Below are 22,495 nucleotides of genomic sequence, written 5' to 3' on the forward strand. Positions count from 1 at the left end.
GTTTCGATATTATGGTATTTGGTACGGTATTTAGTATGCTTTTTAAAAAAGTTTGGTATTTGGTACGATATTCGGTATTCATAAAGAAAATACTGAATACCATACCGAAATATATAATTACATATACAATTCATATATCATAGTATTATGATACTAACAAATATATAAACTAGTATTATTAGAAAACTAGTTGTTTAAACGTTAAAACTTTGATTACTCTACCTTGATTTAAATATCCTTTTTGTATAATTAATTTACGAAGGGGATTGCTTGTACTTTCTTTTGAATATTTTTATATGTGTAAGGTGTTTAGTACATAATGATTGAGACGTTTCTTAAGTAGCGGAATTCATAATTCTCCACGATGTAAACATATGTAAGTCGAAGTCGGACAAACTATGATACCTCTTTACCGTATCATAATATACCGAAACCGAACTTTAAAATACCAAACCATATCGAATTAATTTGGTAAGATAATGATATAATATTTTTAAAAACCAAAAATTAAAATTAGCGTACCAAAATTTTAAATTTCGTACCATACGGTATCACACCCACCCCAGGGAGTAAAATACTAAAATAAAATTACAAAGAGGGGTATATCATTATCATAGACCTTCACACACTTGATCACTCCCTCCAGATTGAAAACCAAAACTATAAATACCCTCAGATCTCAAAATAAATAAATAAAACATAAAACAAAAAATTCCGAGATCGGAAAAAAAAAACAAAAATACTGATCAATGGAAGGAGTAGGTGCTAGATTCGGCCGGCAATCAACTCGGTACGGTCCAACCACTGTATTTACCGGTCCGGTTCGTAGATGGAAGAAAAAGTGGATCCACGTCAGCTCGGTTAAAAAGACCACGGTAACTAACGGTGGAGTTAACGGAAATAATAACGGTTCTCATCTCATGTTTCTCAAGTGGACTCCAATTACTAATAACAACACTAGTACTGAAAAGGATATTGGTGAAGACGGTGTCGTTTCGATTGATGAACCACGCAAGCGTAAATTCAAGTATATTCCGGTACTATATTAAGGGTTAATGCCACTTTTGGTTCATTATTTATTGATAAATTATGATTTTAGTCCCTTGTGGTATCTGACTAAGCATATTCAACCTTTAATTATTTCAATTCAAGTATATTCTGGTATTATATTAAGGGTTAAAAGCACTTTTGGTCCCTTAATTGTTGATAAATTGTGATTTTAGTTCCCTGTGGTATCTGACTAAGCATATTCAACCTTTCATTATTTCAATTCAAGTATATTCTGGTATTATATTAAGTGTTAATAGCACTTTTGGTTTATTAATTGTTGATAAATTATGATTTTAGTCCCTTGTGGTATCTGACTAAGCATATTCAACCTTAATTATTTCAATTCAAGTATATTCTGGTATTATATTAAGTGTTAATACCACTTTTGGTCCATTATTTATAGATAAATTATGATTTTAGTCCTTATGGTGTCTGATTAAGGATATTCAACCTTTAATTATTTCAATTCAAGTATATTCTGGTATTATATTAAGTGTTAATAGCACTTTTGGTTCATTATTTATTGATAAATTATGATTTTAGTCCTTATGGTATCTGGCTAAGCATATTCAACCTTTAATTATTTCAATTCAAGTATATTCTGGTATTATATTAAGTGTTAATAGCACTTTTGGTTCATTAATTGTTGATAAATTGTGATTTTAGTTCCCTGTGGTATCTGACTAAGCATATTCAACCTTTAATTATTTCAATTCAAGTAGATTCCGGTACTGTATTAAGGGTTAATAGTATTTTTGTTCATTAATTGTTGATAAATTGTGATTTTAGTCCTTATGATATCTGATTAAGGATATTTAACATTTTTGATCCCCGTGCTTGTGAATATATTCACAAATTTACTTGGAATTATTAGTCGTTCCACCACTTAATTAAATTCAAGTATATTCCGGTAATATAAGGGTTAATAGCATTTTTGGTCCTTTAATTATGGATAAATTATGATTTTAGTCTCCTATGGTATCTGTCTAAGCATATTCAATACTTTTGATCCCCAATATGTGATTATTAGTCGTTCCACTCCCTAATTAAATTCAAGTATATTCCTGTAATATAAGGGTTAATAGCATTTTTGGTCCTTTAATTATTGATAAATTGTGATTTTAGTCCCCTATGATATCTGACTAAGCATATTCAATTCTTTTGATCCCCTTGCTTGTGAATAGTTGATTATTAGTCGTTCCACCACTTAATTAAATTCAAGTATATTCCGGTAATATATTAAGGGTTAATAGCATTTGTAGTCCTTTAATTATTGATAGATTATGATTTTAGTCCCCTATAATATCCGACTAAGCATATTCAACCTTCAATTATTTCAATTCAAGTGTTAATACCACTTTTTGGTCCTTTAATTATTGAATTCTGATTTTAGTCCCAATCATATATGTCTAAGCATATTCAACCATATTCCGGTAATATAAGGGTTAATAGTCCCTTAATTGTTGATACATTATGATTTTATTCCATGTGATATCTGTCTAAGCATATGCAACCTTCAATTGATTAAATTCAAGTATATTCTGGTAATAGAAGGGATAATAGTAGTACTTTTGGTCCCTTAATTATTGATAAGTTATGATTCTAGTCCCTATGATATCTGACTAAGCATATTCAACCTTCAATTAAGTGAATTGTGCACTTTTGATCCCCTTGCTTGTGAATTTTCACAAATTAATTGTAAATTCAAGTATATTCCTTCGGTAATATAAGGGTTAATAGTAGTACTTTTGGTTCTTTAATTAATGATAAATTGTGATTTTAGTCCCCTATGATATCTGACTAAGTATATTCACCACTTTTGACCCCCCCCCCTTGTTGTGAATATTCACAAATTTACTTTAAGTATTAGTTGTTCCGCCACTTTAATTACTACTCTGTTATGTTAAATTTGTCTTTGTTACTTCATATTTGTGAATTCAAGCATATTCCATTAATATAAGGTTTAATAGCATTTTTGGTCCCTTTATTATTGATAACTTCTGATTTTAGTCCGTATGATATGTGACTAAGCATATTCAACCTTGAATTAATTGAGTTGCACTTTGATCCCCTTGCTTGTGAATATTCACAAACTTACTGTAATTATTAGTCGTTCCACCACTTTAATTACCATTGTGTTATGTTTAATTTGTACTATACTTCATATTTGACTGCAATATGGTTCTATAAATACTCAAATATAACTTTTTCTCTACACGAAAGGTCTAAAAATTCACACTTTAATTTTTGAAGGCTTAAATATATTGAATCATATATCACAAGGACCAAAAACAGAATTTGCCAATAACTTAGGGACCAAAAGTGCTCTTATCCCAAAATTAATTATCTTTCAAGGTTTTATTAGTTTTTTAGTTAATGAATTTTACTGCTTATTAGAAATCATCTGTGTATTGCAATGTTGAGCTATTTCAACAAGCAACTGTATCTGGTTTACTTTTTCTTATTTTTTAAAATATAATGCCATGCTATTTAGGGCAATCAGATTATTGGGAAATTAATTAGGTGGAGGACAATTATTTGGGGTCAAGGTTTATTAAAACGAGTTTAAGCCTGTAAGTGGCCTGCTACAACCAATTAAACTCTAATAACATTGTTAGTTTATATATTTTAGAACCTTATTGAAATAGGGATTGAAAAGAATGTATAAATATTACTAGTTGGAAAGAGGTGGAGAAATCGGATTAATTGTTTGGAGTGTAAGGTTGACGGATCTGTCTTACGTTTCGTGTAGATCTGACATCAAATGGTGTAGCTATGGGGCAGTTATATATTGCCTTTGATTAAACACAAAAGATGATTTCTGGTTTTAAATTGTGAGATTTTAGGAAATTTTTAAAGTTGTTTAGGTTGGCAAGATGTGGATCTTTCACTGATAAAAAAAATGTAGAAGTTTCCAACTCTATTGAGGCTTAAGAACTATAGAACCGTTATACTTTTTAGGCTGCATGTTTTTTTATCTGAAAGTTGGTTCTGGGGTTGGATAAATCTCTCATTGATCATTATATCATATTTGAACAGTAGTTCTGCCACCTACCAGATAAAGAAGTAAGTTTTTGTTGACAGAACCTTTAAGCTATCTTTTCATTTCCACTAGAAGCATCTTCTCTCCTGTCTCATCTTATTATATATCAAGTATATAAGACTCAATCTTTCTCGTGTTCGTCTCTCAGTTGCCCATATACCTCTTGTCCATCAAACATGGAGCTAGCAGTAAAAGTACTCCTAGACCTCCATAATTTGTTCTTTTTATGGTTCTTGTTGGGTTTTCATGTCAATGTGGAGACTAGCTATACATGAGAGTGGAGAAGAAAGTTAACAACATAAGCTTTCACAAATATGTACCGGTCAGAGTGAGTGTAAGTGGAGAGAGAGACCGAGACTGTGTGAGAAGATTAATGCCTTTAATTATTGTTCCTGTTTTATGTTGTATGGGCACCTATGTGCTTTATGTTGGTTGTTTGAAACCTGAAGAGATGATTTAACTAATAGAATTTCCTTTAGCAGCTAGGCGAAGCCATGATATTATGCACCATTGTAGTTGCTTCCACTGGTCCCTTATTTAGTACCTCCAAAGACATGCTGAGATTTTGTGCAATTGAGAGGAGAACACTTATTTAGTTTCAACTGGTCTCCTTCAATAATCATAAACCTTCTTTTATGCCTAGTGGATGTAAGGAGCCAATGCCACGTTAAGTCACAACTACTAATTAAGACCATAGGTCTTGGCAATTTTCTGATCAAAAAGCTTAACTGATCTGTCTTTTCGTTTGGAATTCAAATATTTGTCCTTCCCTGTGTTAGTAATCATCACTTGTCACTGATAGATACTACTCTTATCACTTATTACACCTCCTTTAGCAGATTGGTCTTCTTGTTGTACTTGAGTAATGTGCGGATTGCCAGAATTATTTTTTGTATATTTTCCCTCAGTCAGGGGTTGCTTCTGGTACGTCAGTAAGTAAGTAGTTCTGATTTTTGCCAATAGATAATAATTTGCATATTTCATTAGTCCCTATCAAAAAAAGAAGTGATAATAATTTTCATTTTTAAATTGGTTGAGATAGATCGCTCTGCTTGAAGATCTAAAGAATGAGTCAGACCAGGATGAGGATGAAGCTGAACCAGTGGAGGCTGACGCAAATACCGGGGAGCCAACATCTCAAGCTGATGATTGTGATGAAAAACCTGACATCAATAATGTGCCAATGGAAGAAAATCAGGTACTTTAAAACCTTCCACTCTCCCAATTGGTGAAGAACTTTGATAGGGAAAATGCTAAAGGAAAAAAGAACAGGCACATAATTGACTATTGAATCAAGCAATGGACTTCATGCGCCTTAATATTTTGTGTGTTTGTGTAACTCGGGTTCTATTCAATTCGTGAAAACATATTTCCTATCTCCATTCTTTGAGCATGTTGTAGTCTTTTTGTGTTCTCAAGTTTTTGTTTGATCTAGACTATTTTAGATAATTGTTTAAAAGAACTATATCCTGTTGTGGATAGAAATGGATGTGTTAATTGGTTTATTTAATCACAAAAGAAGCAAACACGCCAAGAGAATAATTGAAGCCTCCTAATATGCCAGTAAAAAGTGGATTTATCTGTCAAGTTTTTTGTCTAATGATGATTTTTTGGGCAAATAAGAGATTGGGGTTGGAACAGTACTTGGGATTTTCTGTTGTCCCTTTCAAAAATTCGTGATGCTGGCTGGTACCGGAAGTCGCTTCAGAGAACACTAATATGGTGCTAGTCTTACCCTTCACTGGAAGCTCCTGGTTCTTTTTCTTCGCTGTGTGTTACATAGCAGTGAAGCTGAAGGCTTATGTTTTCTTCCAAATATGTGCCAGATGAACACTTTGATGTTGACAAGGGAAGTTTTGGTCATCCATTATTGGACTATTGGGTAGAGAGACAAATGCCACATGTTGGAGGGAAATAGAGACACAGGTAAATGAGCCTAAAGGAGAGATTTCAGTGGACTGGAGGAGGATCTGGGATGGAGGATTCTGTTTCAAGTAACAATAATTAATTTTTTGGTTGCTGGATATGATGAAGAAACCCCATTTATGAAATATAATCGGTACTTTTAGATCTCCCTAATACGAAAAAGTTTCTTGAGAAGTTCTCATATGTTTTAAGCCAACAAGTTTTCCCCCTTCGCCTCTTTTTTCTTGGAAAATGAGTTTCTTCTTTTCTTATTATCCTTCTTTATTTTGCTCTGTTTTGTTTGTTCCTAGTGTTGTGTTCTTTAACTTTGTGACTATAATGTGCATGAGTTTCTTCTAATTGCCTTTTTACACATCAGGATCCAGAGGATAAACCTCCAGAAAGACAAGATTTAAATGAAAGCACTTTGGACTTATCATTGGGTTTCACGGCTCATGAGGAAAACGATGCTGACTCGAAAACAAATCAGACGAAAGACGGTAAATTGGACAGAGTGAACTCCAGTAGCACTGGGTAATGATGGTTCTTCTGTTAATGCTGCCTGTATCAGTTAGGCGCTTTAACTGCATTAGTCCTTAATCGACAGTGATCTTAAAGTAACTGTAATGTAAAACCATTGTATTAGAATGTAGACTCACAAAAAAGTTTTTCCCTATTGACTGAGTTTCATATTTTTTTCACCGGCATTGTAGTAAAACACTATGATATTGGACTTGGTTGAATGAAATTTAACGTGCATCACATTGAAGAACTTGTTTGATGTCTTATATCCCATTTGCAAACATATGCATATTCATGTCTTTGGGAGCAAAATTGTTGCCTTTATTGTTATATAAGAAAGAACTTAAACTGTTGGATGGACAATTCAAACTCCCCCTATAGAGGCGCCCGAAAATTATCATGTATATACTGGGTCAATATATATATAGTAGATGATGAACCCTAGATGAACATTTTAACTCCACCACTACCTGCACCCGTCGAAAATGTTTTTCCTCAAGTTGTCCTAAAGAGGTGAAATTGCTTTTGTTCGCAGGGCTTTGGGTAGGTGAATTTGACGAGTTTGAATAATGGCGTGGACTAAAAGTTTGATATCTAAGTGGAGAAGATAAAAAGGAATGGGTTTCCATTATGTTCTAGATTAGTAAAATATAATTACCACTATTTATCATCAATCGCCATCTGTCATTTGTTTGAATAAGTTCTTATACAGTGAAACAAGTGACAGCTTGAACTAGTAAAAATTAACATAATGTTGTCGAGGACTATTATCTTCTTTTTTGGCAGCATTGTATTTACAAAAACTCATCAAATGACTTGAACTAAACATCAATGAGTGAGCTTGGAATTCTAAACTTGTCCAAAAGTGCTGTATTCAATTCACCTTCCTCAATTACATCAACTATTATAAAAATAAATAAATAAACAAAGAAGCTAGGAGTCTAATTCAGCAGTTGGCATGTCATAGCAGCTTCTGGAAAACGATTTTCTTGAGCCAAGGGTATAACCCCACTTGTGTTGTTGTTGTTGTTGTTGGCATGTCATAGCGGCAAATAGGGCAATAATGGCTCCTGTCTAACCAGGTTGTAATGCAATCTCCATGAAACATATGCGAGCAAGGCATGCACACGATCCTTTCCCCCTCCTTCCCAAGTTGTGCATAACAGATGGGACAGTCATCATTCAAACATTGATCTTCATCAATCTCCATTCTCTCCGGCAACTGCATTATTGATGTCTTACTAGCAGGTACCATCCCTCCATTCAAGAACGACGACAATTCTATTAGCCTCCCATCCAAAATACATTCGATTTTCAAAGGTAAAGCAACAGACATATCCAAGTTTTGGCAATTAGGTGTAGCACCACGCTTGGTCTTAACCAAGTAATGTATCTTACGTATCATACCATCGATGTCAACACGATTATTAAAAGTCTCACCACCCCAGTTGTCGAGATTTCCTTCAAGGAGGCAGTAGAAAACGTCGTATGACGCGTATACAGAAGGGCATAGTTCGACATGAAATGATTTAGTGTTAGTTTCATGAGATTGATCCATATATAGGAGTTGTCTAGGGTGATGAGGTGTTAAATACCAAACGTCTGTTTGAGTAGTAAGGTGAAACTGAAGGAATAAAGTGGGGTAATTACTCCTCCTCCTCGTATTATTATTTCTTAATTGCGGTGGTAGTTCTCGAATTACGGGGCTTAGTTTCGTCCAGTAACCGTGACCGTGCTCTTGGAAATTAGCAGCAGCCTCAATGGGATTAAATTAAACGTATGATGATGTGGTCTCAAGTACTCCTGTAATCTTGTAGATACAGCTGAGATGAGAAGCAACTCAAATTAGGGTACAAATCCAAGACCAACTCAAATTAGGATACAAAATCCAAGACCAATTCAAATTAGGATACCAAAAGCGTTGGTTAATTACGAAAGACCCAAAATAATAGTGAAAGGAAAACAAAACAGAAGTACTGACCACGAGAATTTTTCACTTTTTTTGGAATTTTTTTTCACTTTATTGGTATTTGGAAAAAAGCACCTAAAACCATGTTTTTACTTTATTTGAGGGCATCGCTCTCCACAAAGCATCTCATGTACATGCATGGTTCAAGGAAGGGCTGCACTTTAAGAGAGTGTAATGCAGACAACTAATCTTGATGCAAGCATCATCAATTGGTTTTGCGGCTCAAAAGCAGACAACTTTTAACGTTGCATACAAAGTATCATAAGTCACAAACAGTTGGCAATTCAGAATATTTTACCAGCAAAATTTTGTTGGCGGTATGTACCCTTTGAGCCATAATGAAATGTCTCGAATTCTAGCCCTCAGAATAGTAGAGGGTGTTTTACCTCCCCCAAGTGGACTTCCTAGTGCGAATCTAAATTATTTTCCCGGCCCCAAAGCTAGTACCGGACATTGAATGTGAAACCAAAAAGAAAAGTTCAAAATACTTTTAAAGATTGTGGTCAAAGAAAACACTTTTTTTACCTTCCTAATAATAATAGTACGCATAAACTAGAATAAAGGATACTTGCAAAGCACAAATTGCACTATCTGGATGAAAATTACACACAATAATATTAAGTCTAATCCACTATGTGATTTTTGCCGTCTTCAAATTTTCACCTTTGTTTTTTATAATATTCACATTATATTTCAATATTTATGCATGTCTATTTCAAATTTAGGTAGATCTACCCTTTACAAGGACAGAAACTGGTGTGGTGTTCAATGGAAGCAACAAAAATTATTAACAGCTCCTGCAAGTTTTAAGAAAATTATAATCAACCGAAAGTTTAATTTTTTTACAACTTATAACCCCCCCCCCCCCCCCCCCCCACCCCCCACCCTTTTTAATCTTAGATGCATAGGTTCACAATATCTATCTGACTGTAACTGTTAAGAAGTTTATTAAAATGTCAGGTAAAGAAACGTTCTAAATTAAATGAATCCTAATGTTCCATTCAAAGATCAACTTTGACATTAAAGTGAGTTTATTGATGACACAAATATCTATTTAGGATTTAAGTTTAGTATCACAAATTAAATTGTCAAAACTAAATATAACGCTAGCTGGTACTATAGATACACGTAAAAACAGATTTGATAAAAAATCAGTTTGGCTTCAAACATTAACACATAGAATGTTTTAAAAAATGAAAAGACTTTGTGATTAACACGTATTTGCTCTGAGCTAAGAGAAGTTCAATGCTTTGGTTTCTTTCTTATCAAACATTTCCCCAACACTTTTGACAAGCATTAATTTTTTAGAGTAAAAAGAAGAAATAATTAGTACTAGAATACAAACCGAGGCGGATAACTCAAACTAAGTATTTTCAATATGAATAGGAAAAATCACTAAAATTTCGATAGATATCGAATTTTGAACTATAATTTAGTATAAGTAGTTAAATACTCAGAACTCTAAACTTATAAACTCATCATGTTTAAATCCTAATTCACCTCTAAATAAGAATAACATAAAATTATCACCGAGTGTTATGATGAAATGAATAAGATTTTTCACCCTTAACCAAAAGCAAGTTCGAGTCGGGGGTATGGACAAATCCTGGTAAGGAGTGCTTTCCTCATTTAATATGCCTTACTCGGAGCGAATCCAAATTAATTGAGACCCTATTACGGATACCAGGCACCGAATGGAATCCGAAGAAAATAATAACAGACACCGAATGGAAACCGAAGAAGAATAATAACAAACACCGAAGGGAACCGAAAGAAGAATACTAACATAAATTGTTAAATGAAGAGAGACAAACACAAACCGGGGATAGGTGTTGGACCCAGTTCCAAATTTTCATCCTTGATATTGTTACAACCATTATCATCATGATCATGACAAACAACTTTGCCATGAATAAAAACAGTAGAGAGCTTTTCTTCACCATAACCAGCCATTTTTATGAAATCATCTCTCGTAGAAATTGAAACGCTACCATCTATGGATTTATACATAAGCATTTGCATGGTTCACGCGAGGCCGGCCCAACCCAACCCTTTATTTAAGTAGGATTGTAAGATTTTTAGCCATATAAGTGAGGTTCAGTGCCTCAAATTTCGCCCGCCACCGAGGTTGAGCTGAGGCCAGAAAAGAATAATAAATTAATTAATTTTTAAAAAAATATAAGTAAATTAAACAAAAAGATAAAAAGTAATGAGAAAAGAGTAGTAATTAGAAACTGGAGTAATACTTTTTAGTCCTAGAATTTATATTATGTTTAATTTCTTTTGAACGTGATCTGAATTAGTGATTAAAAATAATAATTTATATTTATTCTCTTGAATCTTTTCTTCTATGATATGGATTTGCACAAGAATGGGTGGTAGAAGATTCTATTTCATATTTCAAAAGTTTCATATTCAAATTGTACCAAAAATCACTTAGAAAATGTTATTTTGGAAGACAAAAAAAACTTAAAAGTCCGTCCCAGCCGCGCCCGCCAATTAGCTATGGGTTAATTGTCATTTTTTATTTCTTCAATTAAAAAGGCCACGGCTGCCCTACTCCCCATTTAATTCTTTGGTCCTTTAGGGCTGGGTTGGGTTGGGCCAGCCCATTTTGACACCTCTAGTTCACATGCCCTTTTCAATTAGTACTTTTTTTATGCTATATTATATTTATAACCTTGGCTTTCTTAATTAAACAAGAAACCGAAACTTTAATATAGGCTTTACAATCAATTAAGATGGCTAAATGCATTGATCTATTAAAATAAAACTCATGACCATTAAATGTTTTTTATTGTTTGTGTTAATAAACCTCAAGTTAGTGTGGTACGACACTTTAATTCTTATATTATGATTTAAGTTACATAAAACAAGTATAAATCAATATAATTTAGCTTTTCATAGCATATTATTACTAATTTTTAGATTAACCGTATCGGGCTTGTTATAAAGAGTTACGTGTTGTTGCAAGTTATTTTATTAACTTGAAGGTGAAAAACCTCTATTCACTATCAGTGCATAAAACTCATTGATAAAATTTATTTTCTATTTTTTACCGCTTAATTCCATGATCCAAACTATTTTTGTTTTGCCGATTGTCTATGGGCACAAATGGGGAGATATAAAATTAATTCCGAAAGAAAAATTATAATATTTTGGACTAATATTAGAGAGAAAAGCGACAAGGTCATTTTAGTCCATTTGAAGAAATGGTAGCAGTCGACATCATAAGGTAGGGGTAAAATAGGAAATCAATTTTTGACCAGAGGAAGAAGCTAAGTTTGAAGTTTGAAGAAATATTGGAAGGTTAAATATCAAGTTGGTAGCCTAATTCTGTCACTTATATATATTTCTTTATTGTTCACAAAAATAAAAAAATTAAGGTGTAGAAAGCTATAAATCCCCACCAGGTGTTAATATCGTCAATTATATATCCCTTGAGCTCTTTGCGGGCAAGCAAAGCACATCTTATTTTACTTACTAAAGAATTTTGAGTCAAGCCTACCTCAACCATATTCTTTTGTCTACATATTTTGAACACAAACTGTACAAAAGAAAATTCCATTAAAAACTTTATGTGTCTTTGCATCATAAACATCCTTAAGATATGAGACCACTTATTGTTGAACAAATTAAATAAAAAGTAAAAGACCGTCCGTAGGTTTGATGTGTTTGGTATGTAGGAAAATGATTTCATGAAAAATGTTTTCTAAAAATAAGTGATTTCTTATTTATTTTCGGGTGTTTGGTAAGTAGGCAGAAAATAATGTTCCAAAAACGTTTTATATATTGTGAGCAAACACTATGGGGTGGGGTGAGGGGTAGGGTGGTAGGGAGTGGGGGTGGGATGTTGGAGGACGGGGAGGAAATAATAAGCATGGTATGCCACTTACGTAACTTGTTTTCCTTACTCTCACTGAGAAAGTAATTTCCTGATTTTTAAGGAACGTTTATTTAAAAAAAAAAAAAAATTCAAAACATTTCAATCAGCCAATTATGAGAAAATTGAAAAATATTTTCTAACAGTAATTTCCTTTGTGTCAAACACACCCTTAAGCTTTTGTTTATTCACGATATTGAAAGTATTTATACAATAGCATCATTTAAAAGTCAAATAATGTAAATAAATGTTTGTATGACTTGATAAACTGAAAAAGAACGTAGATAATTAACTTTTGGTTTCCCTGGACGTGCACAAATTGTAGAGAGTTTATTTTCATACTTTAACAATGTAAAAAACATGGCCAAACCCATCGACAAACACCTGGTGGGGTTGGTAGGGAGTGGGGGTGGTGGTGGGAGGTGGGGGTAGTGGGGAGTGGGGGTGGGTAGTGTGGGGTAAGGGTTGGTGGGGAGTGAGGGTAAGGTTGGTGGTGGGAGGTGGGGGTAGGGGTTGGTGGTGGGGAGTGAGGTTGGGTGGTGTGGGGTTATTAGTGGGGTAGGGGTGGTGGAAAGTTGGTGAGGGGTTGAAGTGGAGGGTGGGTAGGTGGTAGGGTGGGGTTGAGGTGGATGGTTAGGGTTGGAGTGGAGAGTAGGGTTGAGGCGGAGAGGGTTTAGGGTTGGGGTTGGCGTTGGAACTGGTAATAAAAAAATTTCATACAAAAATACTTCTTAATGATATTAAAACTTAATTCAAGATCTTAATGATTAAGACCTATTCAGACCCAACAAGCTCTTAGATCTTAATGCAAATAAATGCACTTAATGGCTTAAGGTCTAAATCTGAAAGTGCAAATAAATGAAGCCTTAATCAGGTTTTTAAGGAGTTGTTTTTAAGGAGTTTTGACCTTGGCTGGTCAAAATTATCACCAATTTTAATTTTAAGACACAAATGGTACCGATAATTCAATTTTCTCAAAAGACTTTCTAAAAGAGTATCAAATCTTCTTATTCACTGCAGAATGAACATGAAGTACATTTGCTAGTTGTTAAGCCTACCTCCATGCGACATTTCTCCGTCTAGAATGAGCGTAAAAGATTCATATAGTCAAAGCTTAGAGTAATTTGAGACAAATGAATTACCAACTGTGATTATTCACCCAATCACTTATCAAATCACCAGTGGTAAGCATCACAAGAAGTATAAAGTAGTAGAACTAAAACATCAAATTGCATAGAAGAGCAAATGCTCAGGAATTCGATAATCCTGACTAATCAATCACAACTTTCATCATCATTCTTTAGCTAGCGCAGGTTGTTGCTCCTCGTTAAAATATTCATGCCTGAATCAAGAAAAAATGGTAGTGTTAGAACGAAAAACAAAAGCTATAAGAATATGCGATATAGTATTATGGCAGGATTCCTTTTCATCAACATTGCAAAGTCCTTTTTAATGCCTTCAATGAGTAGTGAGACAGAACTGACTCACTGGATTTTTCGTGAAAGCTGGTACATGCCTGTCCCAGCCATTGCAACATTTACGCTAAAGAGATTCCAGTTTTTCTGCAATTCCGAATTTTATGGATTACAAGATAAAGAGAAAACGACACCACAAACCAAGAAGCTAAACGACACCACAAACCAAGAAGCTAGTAAATCAAAGTGGCTTCAAAGTCATAATGCAAACTGGGGGCAAAAGCAGCTTCTTTTTTTTTCTTCTTTTTTTTTCTTTTTCTTTTCTTTTATTGATAATTGAGAAATTCCCGAGTGCCAGTGACGCACAGGTTCGAAACTCGGGGATAATGGATCTGCCTCTCTACCCTTCTCCATTTAGGGTGTGTTTGATTTCCAATTTTCTAACATTTGGTTGATCACAATGTTGTGAAAAACATTTTCTCTAGGAAAACAAGTTCCTGAAAAATGACTTACCTAATGAAAGTAGGGAAATCAAATTTCATAAGTGACATTCCAAGTACATTGTCTTCTTCCCACCCACCCAATGCCCTCAACCCCAACCCCTTGACCATCCCAACCCCGCCACCCCGGAACCCCCACACCCCAACTCATTCCACCCCCATAATGTTTTGCTAGATTACAAATAAATGATCTTGGGGTAATATTTTTTTGCTTACTTACCAAATACTAAAAAATAAGTAAAAAAATCAACCTATTTTCCATCGTACCAAACAACAACCTTAATGCTAGGCATTTTAACTGTGGCATAATTGAACCAGTGATGTCCTAATCCACACATCCAGCATTGCAATCTTACCACTAGAGCAAAGCCCGAGGGGCTACTCGTGTATCATAATAAGTTATATTTAAGCCTTTATAGATTATTACGCCTTAGAGTCAACTAAAAACCCATAAAGGGCAGTTTGAATAAGCAAATCTTCAATGTGTGGAGAACAATCTCAATGGCATCAGCATATTTTAACTAAGAAAACCAACTTATTTTCCAAGAAAACATTTTCCTTAATACCAAACAATAACCTTAAATACTAGGCATTTTAACTGTGGCATAATTTGAACCCGTGATGTGCGCCTAATCCACACATCACGCATCGCACTCGTACCACTAGAGCAAAGCCCGGGGGGGCCACTTGTGTATCATAATAAGTTATAGTTAAGCCTTTCTAGATATTATTACGCCTTAGAGTCAACTAAAACCCCATAAAGGACAGTTTGAATGCAAACCTTCAATGTGTGGAGGACAATCTCAACAGCATCAGCATATATAAATGAGTTTACCTTCAAAGTCTGGAAAACAATCTTGTTCTTCATTAGGGTTACTAAATACCTACAAATTTTCATGCTCCCTGCAACATTTTCTCCATCTGAAGCAGGTTATGCAGGGAAGATTTCTTTATATAAATTTGATTCAAGAGTGCTTATCATATGTATGTTCTCTACAAACTATGGAACAGTTTTCTCATGGTGTGGGACCTCTGAATAATTCAAAATGTCAGCGAACTAAGTAGCTTAATACCCTCTGAACAGAGTCTATGCCCTATCTCCAATTAATACTAACATGGGATGCTATTATCTGGCGATCAAGCCTTGAAGCGAGGCTCAAAACGTGTTAGCGCTTCGCCTCGCTTAATGTGTGCTTCAGTGTCTTCATCAAGGCTCTTAGACATACTTTTCCTTGCCAATGAGTGTCTCCTCAAGAGGCGACACTAAACAATTGATATTTCACTTTATCGTTAAAGAAAAAAAAAATCAATTTCTTTGTCCATATATTTGTTATTCATGCTTATAATTATTAGTCTTGGACTAAACATATATATTTGTATTTTTTCTCCATTTGCGCCATTTTTCATTATAGCCCATACTTTATTTGCGATTTGTGCTTAAAGCCCCAACGAACCTTAAGAGTTTTTTTGCGCTTTTGATAACACTGCAACCAGTAACACGAGGTTGGGGGGTTGATTCTCTTTTATCCTTTTGATCTGACTGTAGATATTCACTTTTTAGATTGTAGTCAAGAAATTTCCATCAGTTACAAAGACACAACATCAATAACTGTCAGAAGAGGAAGATATAAAAATTAGACTGATGTGAAAATGATAATACTTTAGTCTACTAATCATATACTAAAACCAATATAAAGATTCGGCTGAACACAAAGTAGAAAGGATTTATTTGCTTGTCAATCATACTTTAACACCATAAAAAGATAAACTTGTACTGAGATTCAGAGTAATATTGAACTTACCGGAGTAATTACCAAACTATAGCGAGACCATATAAGTCCAGTTGCTGTAACCGCTGCAATAACCGAAACAACTTATCTTATAACTAAAACCAAACAGAAACAGAAAATGACCAATCATGCATATTGACATATTTTTCTGGATTCATGATAGATCAAGATAGAAAGAGTAGAGCAAATAATGCAAGACATGACTCGTGAAAAATACCTATTTGTTGAGGTAATGAAATCTTTTCAGGAGGTTTAGCGAAGTCTGCAATATTTGCAATACTGATGCCCCACTTGAAGGTCGGTGCCCAGAAATGAACTAGAAGAACACAACGAGTGAAAGAAACGGTGAACAAAGAAAATGATAAGAAAAATATACCAACCTGAAGCTGCAAAATAACAAGAAAAAAAAAGTATGTTTGTACACACGGTGCAAGTGGCTATAGGAAAGCTCAAAGAAAAATAACAAATTGAGCCAACCATTATGATTCCCAAGCTCAAAGAAAAACATCTATAAATTACAACAGAGTCACACATAGTTGAAGAAAAATTTGTCAAACTGTGAATCCGTAGAATCAGCTTTCTCTGATCATACAAATGCCACAAGATCAGTTCTATTTCGCTCATACAAATGCCCAAACTAGTTGACATCAATCATATGAATGTTCTATAAACAATTTAGCTCTATTCAAGCTCATTTCATTCCGATACAAAAAAATTATCATTAAGAGTTCTCTAAAACTTGACATTTTCACACGTATCCCAGCAATGACATACAAATCCTAACAAATAACAAGGACTCCAAACAAACACTAAACCTAATGTAAGCCTTAAAAGATACATTACTACATTTTATTGTGTTAATTAAAATGGAATCAAAAAGTCACTTGAACATGTGAATCGATTATTCAGATTCAAACAAACTTTCAAGAAACTATTACCAGTAAAACAAAAATTCTTCCTTTTCCATGATTTTCTTTTTCATCTGACTACCTTTTTTTTCCCTATTTTTAGAATCTCAATTTACAGAACTGTAAAATACAAACCCGTAATCGGGACGATTTTATCAACTTTTCTGCTATATCATTCAATAAATGATAATCTAACAACAATACCAAATAAAATAACACCTAAAAATCTAATCTTTTCTTCTTCTTTTTTTCATTTTTTGTGCACCTTACTTCAAATTAAATAAACAGCACTACTTTTACCAACTTTGATGTGCTATATCATTCATAAATGATAATTTAACAACAATATACAGTAAAATAGCACCTAAAAATCTAATCTTTTTTTTTCTTTTCTTTTCATTTTTTTTGTTCACCTCTTCAAATTAAATAAACAGCACTACTTTTATTAACTTTGATGTGTTATATCATTCATAAATGATAATTTAACAAGAATATACAATAAAATAGCACCTAAAAATCTAATTTTTTTTTTTTCATTTTTTGTTCATCTCTTCAAATTAATAAACAATCAGACATCCAAAAATTACAAAAAAAAAAAAAAGTAAGACACACCCAGAAACAAATATTGGATTATCCAAAAGAATCTTTCATTATGTGTTTCAAAAGGTTTTAAAAAAAGTAGATCTAAATCTAACAAAATTGTATAAAGTTGGCAAAAAAGAAATTACAAAAAATAACCGAAAAAAAAACACTGACTTGTTTTTGGGCCAGCAGGATGATTCCATAGAGCCTGGAGTTTTGAAGTGGCCATTAAAATGAAAACTCTGTTATTGAAGATTCTTTGTGTTATATCTCCCGTATATAATATGATAGGAAAAATAAAACTTCTGTTGTATTATTACTGTGAGAAAATGACAAAAATAGTCCCTTATGTTTAGAATAGGTTTATAATAGTCCCTTAATTATACTCTTAATCGATTGTTGTCCTTTAAGTTTGTCAGAATGTGCATTTTTCACCCCATCAAAAATAGAATCAAAAGAATTCCACGAAAACTGGACATACATTCTCGAGATCGAGAGAGAGAAGGATTAGTTCGTGTCTAGGTTAAGGGGACGGTTGACCTAAACCCTCTTCCTCCAGTAAGAGTTATCTAACCTTTGTTGTCTTGTTATAACCTAGTTTTACTCGTTCTTACCTCCCTGCCTGTTTTTCTTTCATATATCGTGGTGCCTCTGCTCTCATTCTGCCTCCTGAAATCCCTTGCTTTTGGCAAAGATTTTCATTTAAAATAATAATTATACACCTCCTAAAAATTGTACCCACCTAAAAAATAAAATTAAATGTTAGAAAAACTGCAAAAAAAAATGAATCTCTGAATGTGAATTTGCGTTAATTTTTTTCTTTTCACATTTGTTGTTCAATTTAATCACAATAGTTTATTAAATTTGTGGTGAAGATTAAAAACGCTCATACTCGGCAAAATTTAGAAAATTAAAACTGATCAAGAATATATAATAAGTTAAGTACTACTTTAAATATACTCAAACATACGGGATCATTATGTTATTTCTCTCTTTTATTATTGTAGGGAGTAGTTTTTTGACTTTTGGTTATAAAAAAAAGTTTCAACTTGCTAATTTTAATCAATTTTCTGGAATATAAGTTTGGCAGTAACATTAAGAATACTATTGATATTAATCGTTTGAAATGGTCCACCCCGTTGTTTGGTGGATATACCATCTACAGGGCATCCATATTATAATAAGAGTGGTTAAAACTTTTGGAAATATATTGCTATATCAACCACTTATAGTACTTTTTATGTAGTTTTTAAATATATAAATTTTATTTTTATAAAATTAAAAAATTAATGTTAAAATTCACGGTCAAAGTTATAAAGTTTGACTCTCGTACTCCGAAAAAGTTCACATAAATTGAAACAAAGAGTGTATATGATTCCAGAGTTGTTGAGAAAAAATTGAATGAATCAATATATAATATAAAGTTAGGGATAGACAATCATATGTGGCACCTCTCTATGACCTCCATTGACATTTATCTTTTTTCTCCTTTTTTTGACATTTTTCTCTATTTTTCCCTTATTTTTTTTATTAAAGAATTAACTATATTCTACCATATTTATTAAGTTTCATTAAATTCTTTAACAACCATATTAATTCATTGTGCATAAGTTATTATATTAATTATTATAATTATTAGTGGAGACTTGAATAATTATTATAATTATTCAATCGTGCCTTCTCCTTTCTTATTCCTTTTAATTACTCTTTTTTAATTTTCCACTCTATTTTTTGTGAATTTAATATTTGTTGAATGTGGTATTTATTTGACAAGTGAAATTATTGTGCCTAGAGGTCTCTATTAAATTCTCTAAACATTATGGTTATAATGTCCTAAAGGCAGAAGATAAAAAACGTTAGTTCTTCTCCTTTCCCTTTCATTGATTCTTATTAATGTGTAGTAATGTGCTAATTAAGATAGGAGATACAAAGACAATGAACTAATTTAACCTATTCATATATGGTTCATTCATTTTAGCTCCATAAAATTTGCATTAGAAAATTCTCCATTATGAGATCCGGGTATATTTCTTTTTACTTTGTATAGTAACAATTTATCTTGTGAAATTTATGTGTTAGTGAATAATTTATCTCGATTGAATTTATTTATATGTGCTATCTTGCCTGCAAATTCAAATAGACTCATTTTTTAATAGCAAAAGATTTGACAACGTTATTTACCAATGTTTTGGTTGAAAACTTTACACTTTTACGTTTCATATTTATTTCTTACTCGCATTTGCTAAATTTTAGTGTTTTATGTTATGTCATCAAAGCATCAAAAAAGAGCCTCGCACACTCGGTGATATTTACTTCAACGTTGGATGCATTTCTTTTAAGGTAATTATATACACCTCTAAAATTCATAAACTTTCGTCCACTCCTATTAATTTTAATTTAATTTCTTTTGCAATGCATAATTTTTTTGATTAGATTTGTTTTAGAAATTGACATGGAACGTTGGGAACTATTTGAAACTTAACGATCAAAAAAATAGAAGCAAAATCTAGATGATGATTTGCTTGGCATTTCTTTGTGAAATCGGACATAAGCTGTAGAACAGGACATTTCTTTGGTTGATGTAAATAAACTTAATTTTTAACTATATATATTTACTACTCCATTTTTTTATTGATAAAAGGATGAACTTTTGATGAAAGAGGAACTTGAAATTATGTTTTTTAAGTAGAAGGATGATCTTATGGTGTAAAGAAAAAAGGTTGATTAGGAGAAAAATATTGTTTTGAAGGAATCTTAAAGATAAACATGTTTGTTTGGAGGAATCTTGAAGTATGTCTTGTCCTAAAGCTCATTTCAACTTGAAAAACTAAAATGAGTTCTTTTTTGCATTATTTCTCCCCAATTGCTCTACTTATTTAGGTTCTTTAATACTATAATTTTCTTTAGCAAACAAAAACTATATATAATTATTTCTTGATTTTATGTTTTAGTTTACATCGGAGGCCAAAAAGATTGTTTTGTTGCTATTTCTACAACAATTAAGATAGTTAAGAAAATGTTTTGTCTGCAAAGAAAAGTTTCTTTTTATTTGTTTCTTATCCTTTTCTTTTTGTTGACAAAGATTGTTTTTATGTACATAATTATATGTAAGAAAAGTGGGGAAAGGGAAATGACAGACATAAGAGAATCGAATCCTTACCAATAAGGTGAAAGTTCAGTTAGCTAACAATTAGACCTCTAAGATTTTCGAAATTGAGATCTAGCTAATATTAAGTTAATTATGCTATTTTTCATCTTCTTATTTTTTTTTTAATCTTTTGAATCGCTTTACTTGATAATTATTTTGGTGACCAATCAAAAAATATTGTGTTCATGAAAAACTTAATCCGATGGTCTTTCACAAAATATTAAATTGCGACCAATCGTTTTAAAAGATTTATCTTCACTATTACACACCCAAAAATCATCTACCACACACAACATTCAATATGCGTAATTATAGGGACCAAAAGCTTATAGTAAAACAAAAACTTAAAAAAGGTAAGTGACTACCGGTACAAAAAAGAATAGGCTACGGATTAATGTTAGGAATTTTAAAAATTGGTTAAATTTAAATATTTCATGATCCAAAAAAGAAAAAATATTAAATTGATTTATAATTTTTTTTTTTTGTTCTTTAATTTTCGTATTCCTAATAATTTGTTCACTTTTTTTTTATCATGTTCTGAACTATATTGATTCTTTACATATTCTCAAAGTAAATAGAATAATTAATTGATAATAATATATATACTTCTTTGTATTCTATAATATGTTCTTATGCACTATTTCTTTATGATCTTCTTTTATATATATTTATTTATGTTGTCACTTGAGAATGTTATCTTTTGGTTACTTATTTTTATAGTAGGAAGTTAAGGAATAAAGAAAAATAAGATTTGATATGTTTTTTAAAATGAAAATGTGCAATTGATATCGGGAAGTAAGAAATTAAGAAAAAGAATAAAAAGGATAAAACATAAAGATGGTAGAAGGGGAAAAGAGAAGAAAAAACAAGACAAAATATACAAAATTAGTTAATAAAAAGCATATATTTTTTCCTATTATATGCATATATTAAACATACAATGACATAACCATGTTGTTTTAAGATTATTTTTTCTAAGAGGGAAAAAAATATTGTTTCCCTCGCATAGATTATACTACAAGTTTTTTCAGAAGACTAAAAACTCCTTTAAGTAACGAAAAACCATAGTAAACTATATAAACTAAGTGTTAACAATACAATTGTTTTAAACTTGAAATATTTAAAAAAAAAATAGAAAATTTAATATTCGAAAGTCTAATCCGCGCGAAGCGCGGTAGATTTCACTAGTAAAAGAGTACAGGAGGGAAGCGAGGTATACACTTCATAAAAAAAATCGATAATAAACTTACTAGTGCAAATTATTTATATCAAATGCTACTAATTTATCATGATTAAATACAAATTAAAATGATAATAAGTATTAATTGATTATGGTTCAACGGTAATCCTCTTTTAAAGACATGTGAAATGTAATATAGCAGGCGTTTGGACTCTAAAAATGCAATATTATAAAAAAAAAAAAAAAAAAAGTTTTTGAAGTGAAGTAGATAAAGTGTATTTGAAATTAAAATTATGCCTCAACATGAAAAAAAATTAAATTTTATGAGGTTTTGATAACTTTTAAAATTTTAAAAACTGGTCTTCGATATGTTCTTTAAAAAATCAATCCAATATATAGATTAAATAATAATTTGTAAAAGAAAAGATTACAAAAAATTTCCTGGACAAACACTCTTTAATGCTATTAGAGGAAATAAAATAAAAGAATTAATGGTTGTGATATAGTGACTGATACTATTCCATTCATAATCAAGGTCTTGAGTCAGCTCTCTCTTTTTGGAACTGAAATGAGCCTCCATTGTTAGAGTGCTTTGCTCCC

At 32.2% G+C, this 22,495-nt stretch overlaps 2 protein-coding genes across 5 annotated transcripts; one reads left to right on the top strand and one right to left on the bottom strand.

The window, feature by feature from the left end:
* The first annotated feature begins 638 nt into the window (after nucleotides 1-638).
* Nucleotides 639-6,770, top strand: LOC132058816 (uncharacterized). 4 transcript variants are annotated; one of them, XM_059451180.1, is made up of 4 exons: nucleotides 639-1,027; nucleotides 4,930-5,017; nucleotides 5,136-5,291; nucleotides 5,920-6,354. In XM_059451180.1, the coding sequence occupies exons 1-4, from the start codon at nucleotides 750-752 to the stop codon at nucleotides 5,977-5,979; spliced, it is 582 nt and encodes a 193-aa protein (XP_059307163.1). In that variant the 5' UTR covers nucleotides 639-749; the 3' UTR covers nucleotides 5,980-6,354. The 4 variants fall into 4 exon arrangements, with proteins under 4 accessions (XP_059307163.1, XP_059307159.1, XP_059307161.1 ...); XM_059451176.1 differs by lacking the exon at nucleotides 5,920-6,354 and adding an exon at nucleotides 6,378-6,770 and having other exon boundaries at nucleotides 648-1,027; XM_059451178.1 differs by lacking the exon at nucleotides 5,920-6,354 and adding an exon at nucleotides 6,378-6,770 and having other exon boundaries at nucleotides 649-1,027; nucleotides 4,933-5,017.
* A 6,680-nt stretch (nucleotides 6,771-13,450) lies between these two features.
* On the bottom strand, nucleotides 13,451-17,899 carry LOC132058817 (mitochondrial pyruvate carrier 4). The gene is made up of 5 exons (XM_059451181.1): nucleotides 17,742-17,899; nucleotides 16,295-16,393; nucleotides 16,090-16,142; nucleotides 13,861-13,934; nucleotides 13,451-13,714 (listed from the first exon to the last, which is right to left on the bottom strand). Exons 1-5 carry the CDS (start codon nucleotides 17,794-17,796, stop codon nucleotides 13,666-13,668), a joined length of 330 nt encoding a protein of 109 aa, XP_059307164.1. The 5' UTR covers nucleotides 17,797-17,899; the 3' UTR covers nucleotides 13,451-13,665.
* Nucleotides 17,900-22,495: the final 4,596 nt, after the last annotated feature.

Source organism: Lycium ferocissimum, chromosome 6 (genome assembly GCF_029784015.1).
Source record: "Lycium ferocissimum isolate CSIRO_LF1 chromosome 6, AGI_CSIRO_Lferr_CH_V1, whole genome shotgun sequence".
Lineage (NCBI taxonomy): Eukaryota > Viridiplantae > Streptophyta > Magnoliopsida > Solanales > Solanaceae > Lycium > Lycium ferocissimum.